The sequence below is a fragment of the Myotis brandtii genome, unplaced genomic scaffold, assembly GCF_000412655.1.
Source record: "Myotis brandtii unplaced genomic scaffold, ASM41265v1 scaffold174, whole genome shotgun sequence".
Classification (NCBI taxonomy): domain Eukaryota; kingdom Metazoa; phylum Chordata; class Mammalia; order Chiroptera; family Vespertilionidae; genus Myotis; species Myotis brandtii.
In genome coordinates this window covers 1,683,023-1,694,683 of record NW_005356437.1, presented here as the reverse complement: position 1 = coordinate 1,694,683, position 11,661 = coordinate 1,683,023, and the positions used below count along the sequence as shown (strand labels likewise).

General features: G+C 37.6%; 1 protein-coding gene across 3 annotated transcripts in view; it reads left to right on the top strand.

The window, feature by feature from the left end:
• FNDC3A (fibronectin type III domain containing 3A) overlaps positions 1-11,661 on the top strand; it is a 227,235-nt gene that overhangs the window by 185,572 nt on the left and 30,002 nt on the right. For all 3 annotated transcript variants that reach the window (XM_005863209.2, XM_005863208.2, XM_005863210.2), the window contains 4 exons: positions 3,391-3,444; positions 5,990-6,114; positions 6,458-6,632; positions 8,236-8,322. In XM_005863209.2, the coding sequence (XP_005863271.1) occupies positions 3,391-3,444; positions 5,990-6,114; positions 6,458-6,632; positions 8,236-8,322 (441 nt within the window). The remainder of the gene's footprint in view (positions 1-3,390; positions 3,445-5,989; positions 6,115-6,457; positions 6,633-8,235; positions 8,323-11,661) is intronic.

The following is an 11,661-nucleotide window of genomic DNA, read 5'->3' as shown; positions in this document are numbered from 1 at the left end:
TACTGGTGATGTGCCTGCAACCCAGGTACATGCCCTTGACCGGAATCGAACCTGGGACCCTTCAGTCCGCAGGCCGACACTCTATCCAATGAGCCAAACCGGTTACGGCAGGTTGGGATTTCTTTAGCGTACTCTATATTGATGATAGTCACAATTGAAATTTGAAATTTCTGTCTTTAACAATATCTCAAGAGGCCTATACAAGAAGTAAACAGTGCTGCTATCTCTTAGTTGCCCACACAGATTACCCAGCTTGCACACTTCTAGAAATGGCCCAGTATACACACATACAGTAATCAGCATGATTGGGGAAAGAGATAGGTATTATTGTTATTGGTAATAGTGTTGTATGCAGTTATGAGCCACCTAATGATATTTTGGTCAATGACAGACTGCATGTATGGCAGTGGTCCCAATAATATGGTAATGGAGCTGAAAAATTATTATCTCCTAGTGAAGCCTTAGCTATCATGAGGTTGTAGCACAATGCATCACTCACGTGTTTGTAGTGTTCTTGGTGTAAACAAACCTATTGCACTGTACAGTACATAATACTTGATAATGATAATAAGTGACTGTGTTACTGATTTAGGTATTTACTATGCTTTTTATTGTTATTCTAGAGTGTACTCTTTCTACTTATTAAAAAGAAAAGTTTGCTATACAACAGTATGCCCTGTTATTCTACCAGCAGCCTAATACAGCTCATGTTTACAGTGTCTCTTGATTGCATCATTTTGTCTTGTGCTTCATTTAATCACCAATAGTTTTATACAGTAACATGCTGTACAGGCTGATCGCCTAGGAGCAATAGGCTGTACCATATAACCTAAGTATGTCATAGGCTATACCAGTGATGGCGAACCTATGACACGCGTGTCAGAGGTGACACGCGAACTCATTTTTTTGGTTGATTTTTCTTTGTTAAATGGCATTTAAATATATAAAATAAATATCAAAAATATAAGTCTTTGTTTTACTATGGTTGCAAATATCAAAAAATTTCTATATGTGACACAGCACCAGAGTTAAGTTAGGGTTTTTCAAAATGCTGACACGCCGAGCTCAAAAGGTTCACCATCACTGGGCTATACCATTTACATTTATTTAGATTTGTGTAAGCACACTCTAAGATGTTCGCACAGTGACGAAATCACCTAACAATGCATTTCTCAGAACATATCCCCATTGTTGAGCAGTGCATAACTGTACCACAGAGTTGTTGGGAAGATTATCAGATAATATCTGTATAGCTTGTAGCATAATGCCTGGAACATAATAAGCACAATAACTATTGTTTTTTCATTTTAAATTTGAGGAAAACTAGATTAGTGACTTAAATATCAAATCTTTTGACTCTACTGCCTCATTTAATCTAAAAGCATAACTGTGAGGGTTAACATGGAATGAGAACAGTGACATGCAGTAGCAGTTGAGAGAAGTACTTTATTAACTGACATTACTTAAAATTGCTAGTGCATGGTGATGATAAAAAGTTGACTGAAGTTGGTTGTTAACTCTGTTGTTATTGCTGGAATATTTCTGGGTAGGAACACTATATTGTGTCAGGTAGAACAAATTCAGTTCCACTCCACTCTTAGTGAATGTGATCTAGGATAACTTATTTGGGCTCTTCGCAGCCTCCTTTCTTCTTTCATACAGTTGGATAACTCAGAGAAAAGCTGGAGGATAGGTCACAGGTCATTCATGGTGGACATTTTCATAGCCTCACAAAGAAGTAGAAAAAAATAAGTAAATGTGAGACCTTAACAATTAGACTAGAACAATCTGGAGTCATTTACTATAGAGAAATGTATTTTTATACCACTCACTTCCTGCTGAGACTTGCAACCTTACCTACCTTTGGATTCGCTCTCCTGCTACGTAAGAGCTGGCATTTCCCAAGGATTCTTCCTCTACCCTTTCTCCATACAGTCACTTAACTGCCACTGCTGTGCTAGTCAGTAAGCTATTCCTATAACTTAATAGAAAATTTTAGTCATGCTAACTAGTTAAAAATTACAATTTAAAAAAATTTTTAAATGTAAGATCTGTGTTAGCATTTAACAAATAACTTGGAACTTCGTGTTATAAAAATTCAGTTAAAACTCGACAGTCCTTGATTGCTGTCTTACATCGTAGTTGGCAGTATTATATAAAAACTGGATAGAGTCCAGAAAATTATAGACATTCACTGGAGAAACAGTTAAAAAAACTAAGAATGTTTTCCCCTTGGAAAATTTTCTTTTGCTTTATTTTTTATTAAATTTATTGGGGTGACATTGTTTAATGAAATTATATAGGTTTCAAGTGTACAATTATATGCTACATCATCTGTAGATTATTTAACTTTGATAAGAGTCTTAGAGTCAGTTGTGTTCAAATAGATGAAATTTCATTTAAGGACTGTAATGATCATTTGTTGTGAATCAAAGTGAGTACTAAAAAGGAAATAGGTTGAAATTATAGAAAGAAAATTCAGGTAGAAATAAGGTTGAAAATCTTGAGTGATTAAATACTGAAATAAAATGCCAAGGGAGATGGAAGATTAACAGATTGATGAATTAGTAGTCCTAGGTAAGTAGCACATTGAGTTTAGAAGCAGAGATCCAGAGAGTATGCCCTCTTGGAGTTCCTTTCAGCACCCTACTTTTATCTTTGGTGTATTATACCAGCAGTCGCCAACCGGTGGTCCACAGACCACTAGTGGTCCATGAGATCCGAAAGGTTGGCGACCACTGTATTATACAATACTAGAGGCCAGGTGCATGAAATTTGTGCACTTGGGCGGGGGGGTCCCTTCGCCTGGCCTGCACCCCCTCGTAGTCCGGGAGGTCTCGGGGATGTCCGCAGAGATGGGAGAGGCTCCCTCCACCGCCGCTGCATCGCCAGCCATGAGCCCAGCTTCTGGCTGAGCGGCGTTCCCCCTGTGGGAACACACTGACCACCAGGGGGGCAGCTCTTGCGTTGAGCGTCTGCCCCCTAGTCAGTGCACATCATAGCAACTGGTCGTTCCACCATTCAGGTCAGTTTGCATATTAGCCTTTTATTATATAGGATTACTTTTAGATTGTAAGGTGAGTTTTAATAAAAACTCAGCTCTAGGAGCTTAAAGCTAATAAAAGGCAAAGGGATTTTTTAAAAAGGATTATAAAAGTTAAGATCTTGCTTAAAAAGGTATTTTAATATTCAGAAAAACTTGAATAACCTCTTGATTTGTTCTTTCCTTGCATTTAAGAGGATTATGGGGTATGCAATACATATATTTTTGTGCAAATTTTTCTAGGGCCAAGTCACAGAGAACATCTGTAACAGTATAGATTCCTTAGATTAGATCATCACAGAATCTTTTACAAAAGTACTAATTTGTACTCATTTTGTTTGTTTTAGACACCTAGTGACAATGGTTCTAAAATCCAAAGCTTTATTTTAGAATGGGATGAGGTAAGTAAATTGAATCTTTAAATTAGGCTAAAATTATGTGCATATCCTCAGGCAGAAATAACTTTTGTTTAATAGTTAAGTTTTTCCTCTTTTAAAAACAATGTGAATGGTTTCATGTGGAACATGAGCGAACTGACAGTATTCTTAGAAAATATTACTGACTGGACCTCCCTATGTTTTGTTTTGTTTCGTTTTGTTTGTTTTGTTTTTAACTAAACCACCATTAAGCTGTTACTTGGGTAATTACCTTGATTAAAAATAATTACTTTTTTACATTAGCTTTAAAGGCTAATAGTCATTGTTTATGCCTGTTTTTACAAATTACCACAAACCTGGTGGTTTAAAACAATACACATTTATTCTCTTATAGTTCTGGAAGCTAGAAATTTTGTTTGTTTGTTTTTATCCTCTACTGAGGATATGTTTATTGATTGTTGTTGGGGGTGGAGAAACATCCATTGACCAGGGATTGAACCCATAACCTTTTGGCATACAGGATGACACTCCGAACACCTGGCCAGGGCATGGAAACCAGAAATTTAAAATGGGTTTCATTGAGCCAAAAACAAGGTATCACAATGGCCATTCTTCCTCCAGAAACTCTAGAGGAGAATAATCTATTGCTTAGCCTTTTCCAGCTTTTGGAGTTCTCCTCATTACTTGGTTAATGACCACATTAAATGCCTTTTCTCCTCCTGCTCCCATTATCACATTGCCTTTTACCTCTTCTGTCTTCAAGTCCTTCTCTGCCTCCCTCTAAAAAGGATACTTGTAATTCCATTTAGGGCTTATCCAGATAACCAGGATAATCTCTCCATCTCAAGAGCCTTAATTTAATCACATTTGTACAGTCCCTGTTGCCATATAAGGTAACATTCACAGGTCCCAGGTAGTATTAGGACCTGGATATCTTGGGGGCCATTATTCAGCCTACCACAGCAAGATTACTGGGCTTTATTGTTTAGTACTCTGTTTTACTATCATTTATCATGTTTTCTCATACCCTGCTGCTTACACAACAGCTAAAATAGGAAGGACTAAAGAGAGTAGAAGAAATTCCTTTGGTAATTTGGAAATTCAGCAGTAATGAGGACCAATCAAGTGGGTTTTATTCCAAAAGTTCTAAGAGAATTCAAAATTAGGAAACCTATTACTATATGATAGTAATTTAGAAGAAAAACTATAGCATCTTGACAAATTATGAAAAGGTATTTGATAAAAATTTAGCACCCATTTCAGTTAAAATTCAAAACAAATTAGGACTTGAAAGGTAATTCCTTATTTGATAGTTATTTTTGTATTAAGTAAAATACCATCACTAAACAATGAAAACATTCTGGTTACAGCAGAAACAAGTGAAAGTTGCCAGTTATCCTCACCTTTATTTAACATTATTCAGGAAGTTATAGTTAATGCAGTATGATTTGGAACAACACAAGAAGTATAGCCATGATGGCTAGCCTGGGGAGCAAAATTATCATTATTTAGAGATGATATGATTTTCTATTTAGACAACTCAGTAGAATTAACTATAAATGCTATTAAAACTAACAAGAGTTCAGTAAAGCAGACTGACAAAGACTAAAGGTTTTCTTTGAAGCAGAAGTTACTCTAACCATCCTTTACCTCTATTGACAAAATAAGCAAAAATGGTTGGAGAATGAGAACCTAGTCCTTTTTATGTAGCACCCTAAATTTCTAAAACTCTTTAGTTGTCCTGACCTGCAGACTTTTCTCTTTCCCTTATACTCCTTTTTCTTTTCTGCTTGTACTCTTTCATTGTTAAATCTAAGCAGTAGCAGCTCCAAAATCTTTATTGTAAAAAAGCTTAGTAGCTATCTAGGTGGAGGTCTGGAGATGTATATGGATATTTTCTTAAAACTCTGCATAGAACTTTTCATAAGCTGAGGAACACCACCAGTGGTGCATATCAAAGATGACCATTGCCACCACTGCCAATCCCCCCCCTTGAGATTATGGGTTCCATACCTGGAAAGAGTTTCTTTTATTAAAGCCAGAGGTTTAGTATCAGCTAAAACAGGCACTTAGTTCAAGAAGTTATACAAAGATACCTATTCTCCAATTTTTGAATTCTGCATTTAACAAAGAGTAACTATCATATAAAAGATCTATGTAATCTCATCATTCTCTTGAGATCCGTGACATGCGTGTAATTAAGATGACTTTTGGCCTTGCCAGTTTGGCTCAGTAGATAGAACGTTGGCCCTTAGACTGAAGGGTCAAGGATCCAATTCCAATCAAGGGCATGTACCTCAGTTGCAGGCTCAATCCCCGGCCCTGATCAGGGCGCAGGCGGGAGACAACCTATTGATGTGTCTCTCTCGCATCATTGTTTCTCTGCCTCTCCCCCTCCTTCCACTCTCTCTAAAAATCAGTGGGAAAATGTCCTCGGGTAAGGATTAACAACAAAAACAACAACAAAAAATGTATGATAGTTAATATGTTACTATCAAGTAGGAATTGATGTGGATTTATCTTTTTACAATAATGTACCTGACATGTAATAATTAACCATTTCTTTTAGGGAAAAGGAAATGGAGAATTTTGTCAGTGTTACATGGGCTCACAGAAGCAATTTAAAATTACTAAACTATCACCAGCAATGGGATGCAAATTTAGACTATCAGCCAAAAATGAGTATGGCACAAGGTAAAATACACTTTAATGTAGATATTTTAGCTTATCCAGTCAACTTTATTTGTGTAAATTATTTACAGTCCAAATTATCTGCTAAAATTCTGCTTTGTTATCATTTTATTGCTATAGTTGTATTAAAAGCTATAAGATAATGTGTTAGTTGCATAAACTGCAGTTTTAAAAGAATGCTAATTTATTTTTAGGTGTTTGACTTGGTTACTGTAAAGATATCAAATTCAAGATATATTATTTAAGTTATAATTAGTTATCAGAAATGTCATTTATCAAAAGTTAATTCTTTATAAAAATAACTTTTTCTCATTTCTTCTTAAACAAATTTCATTTGTTTCAACAGTGGTTTTAGTGAAGAAGTTTTATATTACACCTCAGGCTGTGCCCCTTCTATGCCAGCAAGTCCTATATTAACTAAGGCTGGTGTTACTTGGTTATCCTTACTATGGCGTAAACCCTCAGGAACACCATCAGATGAAGGAATTTCTTACATTTTAGAGATGGAGGATGAAACTTCAGTGAGTATGAATATGTATTTTAAATGGGATATTTAAAACATTTCAGTGTGGTATTAATCCTAATACTGTACATATTGCCACAATAGTTAGATCCTTCCCCAAATCTTTTGAATCCTTCGTTGGTTATATTTTGGAGGTATTGGGAGTGAAGGAGAACTCAGTCTTTATTTTTCTTGATGTGTAGGAATGAGTTTTGTTTTTTGTTTTTGTATGTATGTTTGTGCCTGGGAATAACATCAAGAGTATGTCAAATATATATGTTTTGGGGGAAATAAAGAGAGGGGAAAATCACCCAGCCTTCTAAACTAAGCAACTCTAAAAGATAAGGAAATACGATGTCTGCCTTCTCCAACTATGTTTATACACTGCTTTCCCAAGTGCCATGGGGGACTTAAAGAACCTCATATGAGATTCTATAGTACAACCTAAATCTAGTTACTACTGGCTCATTTTCTGTGAACTGGAATCAAGCTGAATAAAAGTTAGGCTGTCCTGTATTAGTTCTATATAGTTCCATAGCTTTTTAGAGGTACTTTGAAACAATATGAATAAAAAATAGCATTGGTTTACTCCTAGGTATATATCCAGGAGAATTGAAAACACATGTTCGTACAAAAATTTCTACATGAATTTTCATAGCAGCATCATTCATAATAGTCAAAAAGTAGAAACAACCCAAATGTCCATCAACTGCTGAATGGATAAACAAAATGTGATATAGCTATACAATGGAATATCATTCGGCCATATAAAGGAATGAAGTACTGACACATGCCACAACATAAGTGAATCTTGAAAACATTGTACTAAGTCAAAGAATTCTGTCACAAAAGATCTCATATTATGTTATTTAATTTGATGGATATAGGCAAATCTGTAAAGACAGAAAGTATATTAGTAGTTGAGAAAAGAGGGGAAGTGACTACTAACCAAAAAATCAAGTACAGGCTCTATTCTGGAATTAGGTATTAAGTGGTGGTTATAAGTGAGGTATTGAGTGACTCACAACCTTGTGAATATACTATAAACCATTGAATTTCATACTTTAAAATGGGAATTTTTTGGTACATGTATTATAGCTCAAATTTTAAAACATTAAAAATAGCATTGGAAAATTAATGAAGCATTGTCACTGGGGCTATAAATAGCAATCCCAAACCTAAGTGACATTCCTACCTGCCAGGACAACCAACCGTCATTTATTCATCTAAACACAACTATGTGTTCAGGGCAACTTAAATACATTAGTTATAGTTGTGTTTAGCTCTTAGAACATCTGTCTGGGAAATTTCTGTTCTAGAGATAAAGTTACTGATAGTCAAATTACCATTGCCTCTCACTCTTCCCTCAACACAAAAATCTTCTCTTGGATACTCTTTTTACTGAGAATAAGTGTTCTCCTTCATCCTTCTACATTTGTTAGTAGCATTTCTGGATCTGTCCACTCAAGTTAGAAACATCAATGTGAGAATTACACTAAACAGCATTGATCACATAGCACATAGGTGAAGATAAAGAAAACCTGGGTCTTTTCACATAATCATTATTCCCCATATTTCTGCTGTTAGACATCTAATGAAGATTTGTTTTTTCCCCTTTCCAGGGATATGGTTTTAAGCCTAAATATGATGGAGAAGATCTTACTTACACAGTGAAAAATCTCAGACGTAGTACAAAGTATAAATTTAAGGTAAGCTTAGGAAACCCCCTAAAAGATTTATTTGTTGTTCTTGTTATTCCTTGGTTTTAAAGCCAAGTGTATACTTCACTCCTTTGGTTTTAAAATCTTAAATAATTTTGGCCTTTTCTAATGTGCTTTGTTCTACTTTCTTACTATATAATAGTGCTCCTCAAACATTATGTACAGTAGTCCCATCTCTCTTATCTGCAGTTTTACTTTCCATGGTTTCAGTTACTGATGGTCAACAGAAATCTGAAAGTAGTAAATGGGAATCTCCAGAAGTAAATAATTAATAAACTTTAAATTGCACACTATTCTTAGTATCATGATGATACTAAAATTGAAAAAAGAAATTCATGCTAGTTTTACTCTCACACCTTAGACAGTGGAAGTTACAGACACAGTGTGTGAAGACATGAACAGAAAATGTGTTCCACTTGTTGGCAACATGTTGTACCAGAAAGTATGGAGCTTATTAGGAGACTTGAGCAAGGGATCCTCTGAAACAAGTGACCACAGTCACACAACTTTTATTACAGTATCCTATCTAATAATAGACAAACATGGTAATTGACCGTACCTTCGCTACGCCTCTCATTGGCTAATCAGCGTGATATGCAAATTAACCCAACCAAGATGGCGGCCAGCAGCCACGCAGCTGAAGCAAGCAGGAGGCTTGCTTGCTCCAGTGATGGAGGAAGCCAAGGTTCCCCGCCTGCTGCGGCCTGGCTCTGAGCTCCAAAAGCAACAAAGTTTCAATTATAGAAGGTAAATAAATCCCAGAATTAAAAAAAAGAAAAGAAAAAAAGGAGAGGCTGGGAGCTTCAGTCGCCGGCCAGCCTGAAAACGGCCCTCAGCCCCTCACCCGGACTGGCCAGGCACCCCACTGGGGACCCCCATCCTAAAGGGGTTGTGGCCAGCCTGAAAACAGCCATCAGCCCCTCATCCAGGCTGGCCAGGCACCCCAGTGGGGACCCCCACCCTGAAGGGGGTGTGACCAGCTGCAAACACCCATCAGACCCTCACCCAGGCTGGCCAGGCACCCAAGCGGGACACCCTTCAGGGCAAACCAGCCAGCCCCCACCTGTGCACCAGGCCTCTATCCTATATAGTAAAAGGGTAATATGCAGACTGACCCTAACAGCAGAAAAACTGGGAATGACTGGTCACTATGACACACACTGACCACCAGGGGGCAGACGCTTAATGTAGGAGCTGCCCTCTGGTCAGTTTTTTGCTCCCACATGGGGGAGCTCTGCTCAGCCACAAGCTAGGCTGATGGCTGCCAGTACAGCGGTGGTGGTGGGAGCCTCTCCTGCCTCCTCAGCAGCGCTAAGGATGTCCGACTGCAGCTTAGGTCTGCTCCCCGCTGGCAAGTGGACATCCCCCAAGGGCTGCCGGGCTGCCAGAGGGATGTCTGATTGCCATCTTAGGCCCAATTCCCGGGGGAGCAGGCCTAAGCCAGCAGGTGGTCATCCCCCGAGGGGTCGGGGGGGCCCAGGCCGGGCTGGGGGACCCCCCCCCCCCCAGTGCACAAATTTTTGTGCACCGGGCCTCTAGTGTTGTTATAATGTTCTATTTTTATTAATTGTTTTAATAACACTTGCTTACTGTGCCTAATTTATAAGTTAAACTTTATCATAGTTATGTATGTAAAGAACATAGTACATATAGGATTCAGTAATACCCCAGTTTCAGGCATCTACAGGCATCTACTGGGGGTCTTGGAACTTATCCCCCACAGGTAAGGGGGACTACTATATTTAAATTCAAAACAGTTTTAATGTTTTATGGAACTCTTATTTGTAAATGTGAACAAATATCTTTTAAAATGTGCATGTTTTTAAACATAATCAGAATACAATCTTTGGCAGGGATATCAAAGTAATGTTACTTTTTTCCCAGTGCATCATATCAAGTGGTACACAATTTCAGTTCATTGCATTACTGACTCTCACTTGGTGAAGGTGATATCTACCATATTTCTTCACTGTAAAGTTGTTCTTTTTTCCTTTATAATAAGTATTTTGTAAATACTATGTAAACGTCTTGTTCCTCATCAAACTTTTACCCATAGTTTTAACACCCATTGATAATTCCTGCTTGAATCATTACTATGATTAATCGTTGCTAAGTGGTGATTTTTTTATTTTATCATTCCTTCTACATTTATTAGTTGGCATTATAATATAAGGAAAAGCTTTCTCTTTTCATTAATTTATATCATCAATATGAACTCATGGATTGCTTTTTATTGAGTGGGCTATATTTTGTTACTGTGATTACCAGTTATGAGATAAGACTCAAATTGTCTCAGGTTTGGGAGTCCCTTCAATCTGGCTTCTGAATACTTTAGACATGCCCCTCCCCTCATTATTCTTTGAGCCCTTCCTTTCTGGCACATGGAATTCCAGTTTCATACGTTCCCTTCTTTAACCTTGGAATTTGCTGTTTCTCAAAGTACCTGGGTCCTTTTAGTGGACAGTGATATTTAGAAACCAAGATCTGGTAGTATACTTACTGCTATAAGGGTTTGCTACTCCTGGACACCCTCTCACGGAACAGAGCTAGGAACTATGTGGTGTTTGTGTGTGTGTGTGTGTGCGCGCGCGCGCACAAACTAAATACCTCCAGTTTTAATCCAATGCCACAGGTTAATTCTAGTTTTCTCCCTTTATTTCTGACTTCCTTCATTGTCAGTGAGAAAAATTGCCCAAGTTGTGTTTAATATATTTACTTATTGGATCAAACGCTTCCCCTTTCCCTTATACTCTTCCCTATTCAGGGTGCTTGAGTTCCTACTGGGCAAATGCTACTGCCTCCACTCCTGTCCACACATACTTGCCTTGTTTAGTCCATCTATTGATTTTGGACTGAATTATTTTGGACTGAATTATTTTGGAAGAAAGGCAGAGAAGACTGCATGTTATTCTTGCTTACTGAGGCATGGAGACCCTACATATTATTCTTGCTCACTTGAGACAGTAGCAAGATTTGAAAAGTATTGGATATATTTTAGCTCTGACTTGGTCCATGATGTATATCACTATTTCTTGGCAGACAGTGATTGCATTAACATACCAGTTAATATAAGCCAGCCTACATTTTTGTGCAGAAGTTTACACAAAAATATACCAGGATACTATTAGTTGATAAACTCAGCATTTGAGTTTTTCTGTAGGTCTTGTTTAATCAAACATCCTATCTAATAATAGCCAAACATGGTAATTGACCGTACCTTCGCTACGCCTCCCTTTGGCTAATCAGCAAGATATGCAAATTAACCACCAACAAAGATGGCGGCTAATTTGCATACTGCTGGCAGGGCGGGACAGCGCGAGCCGCCAG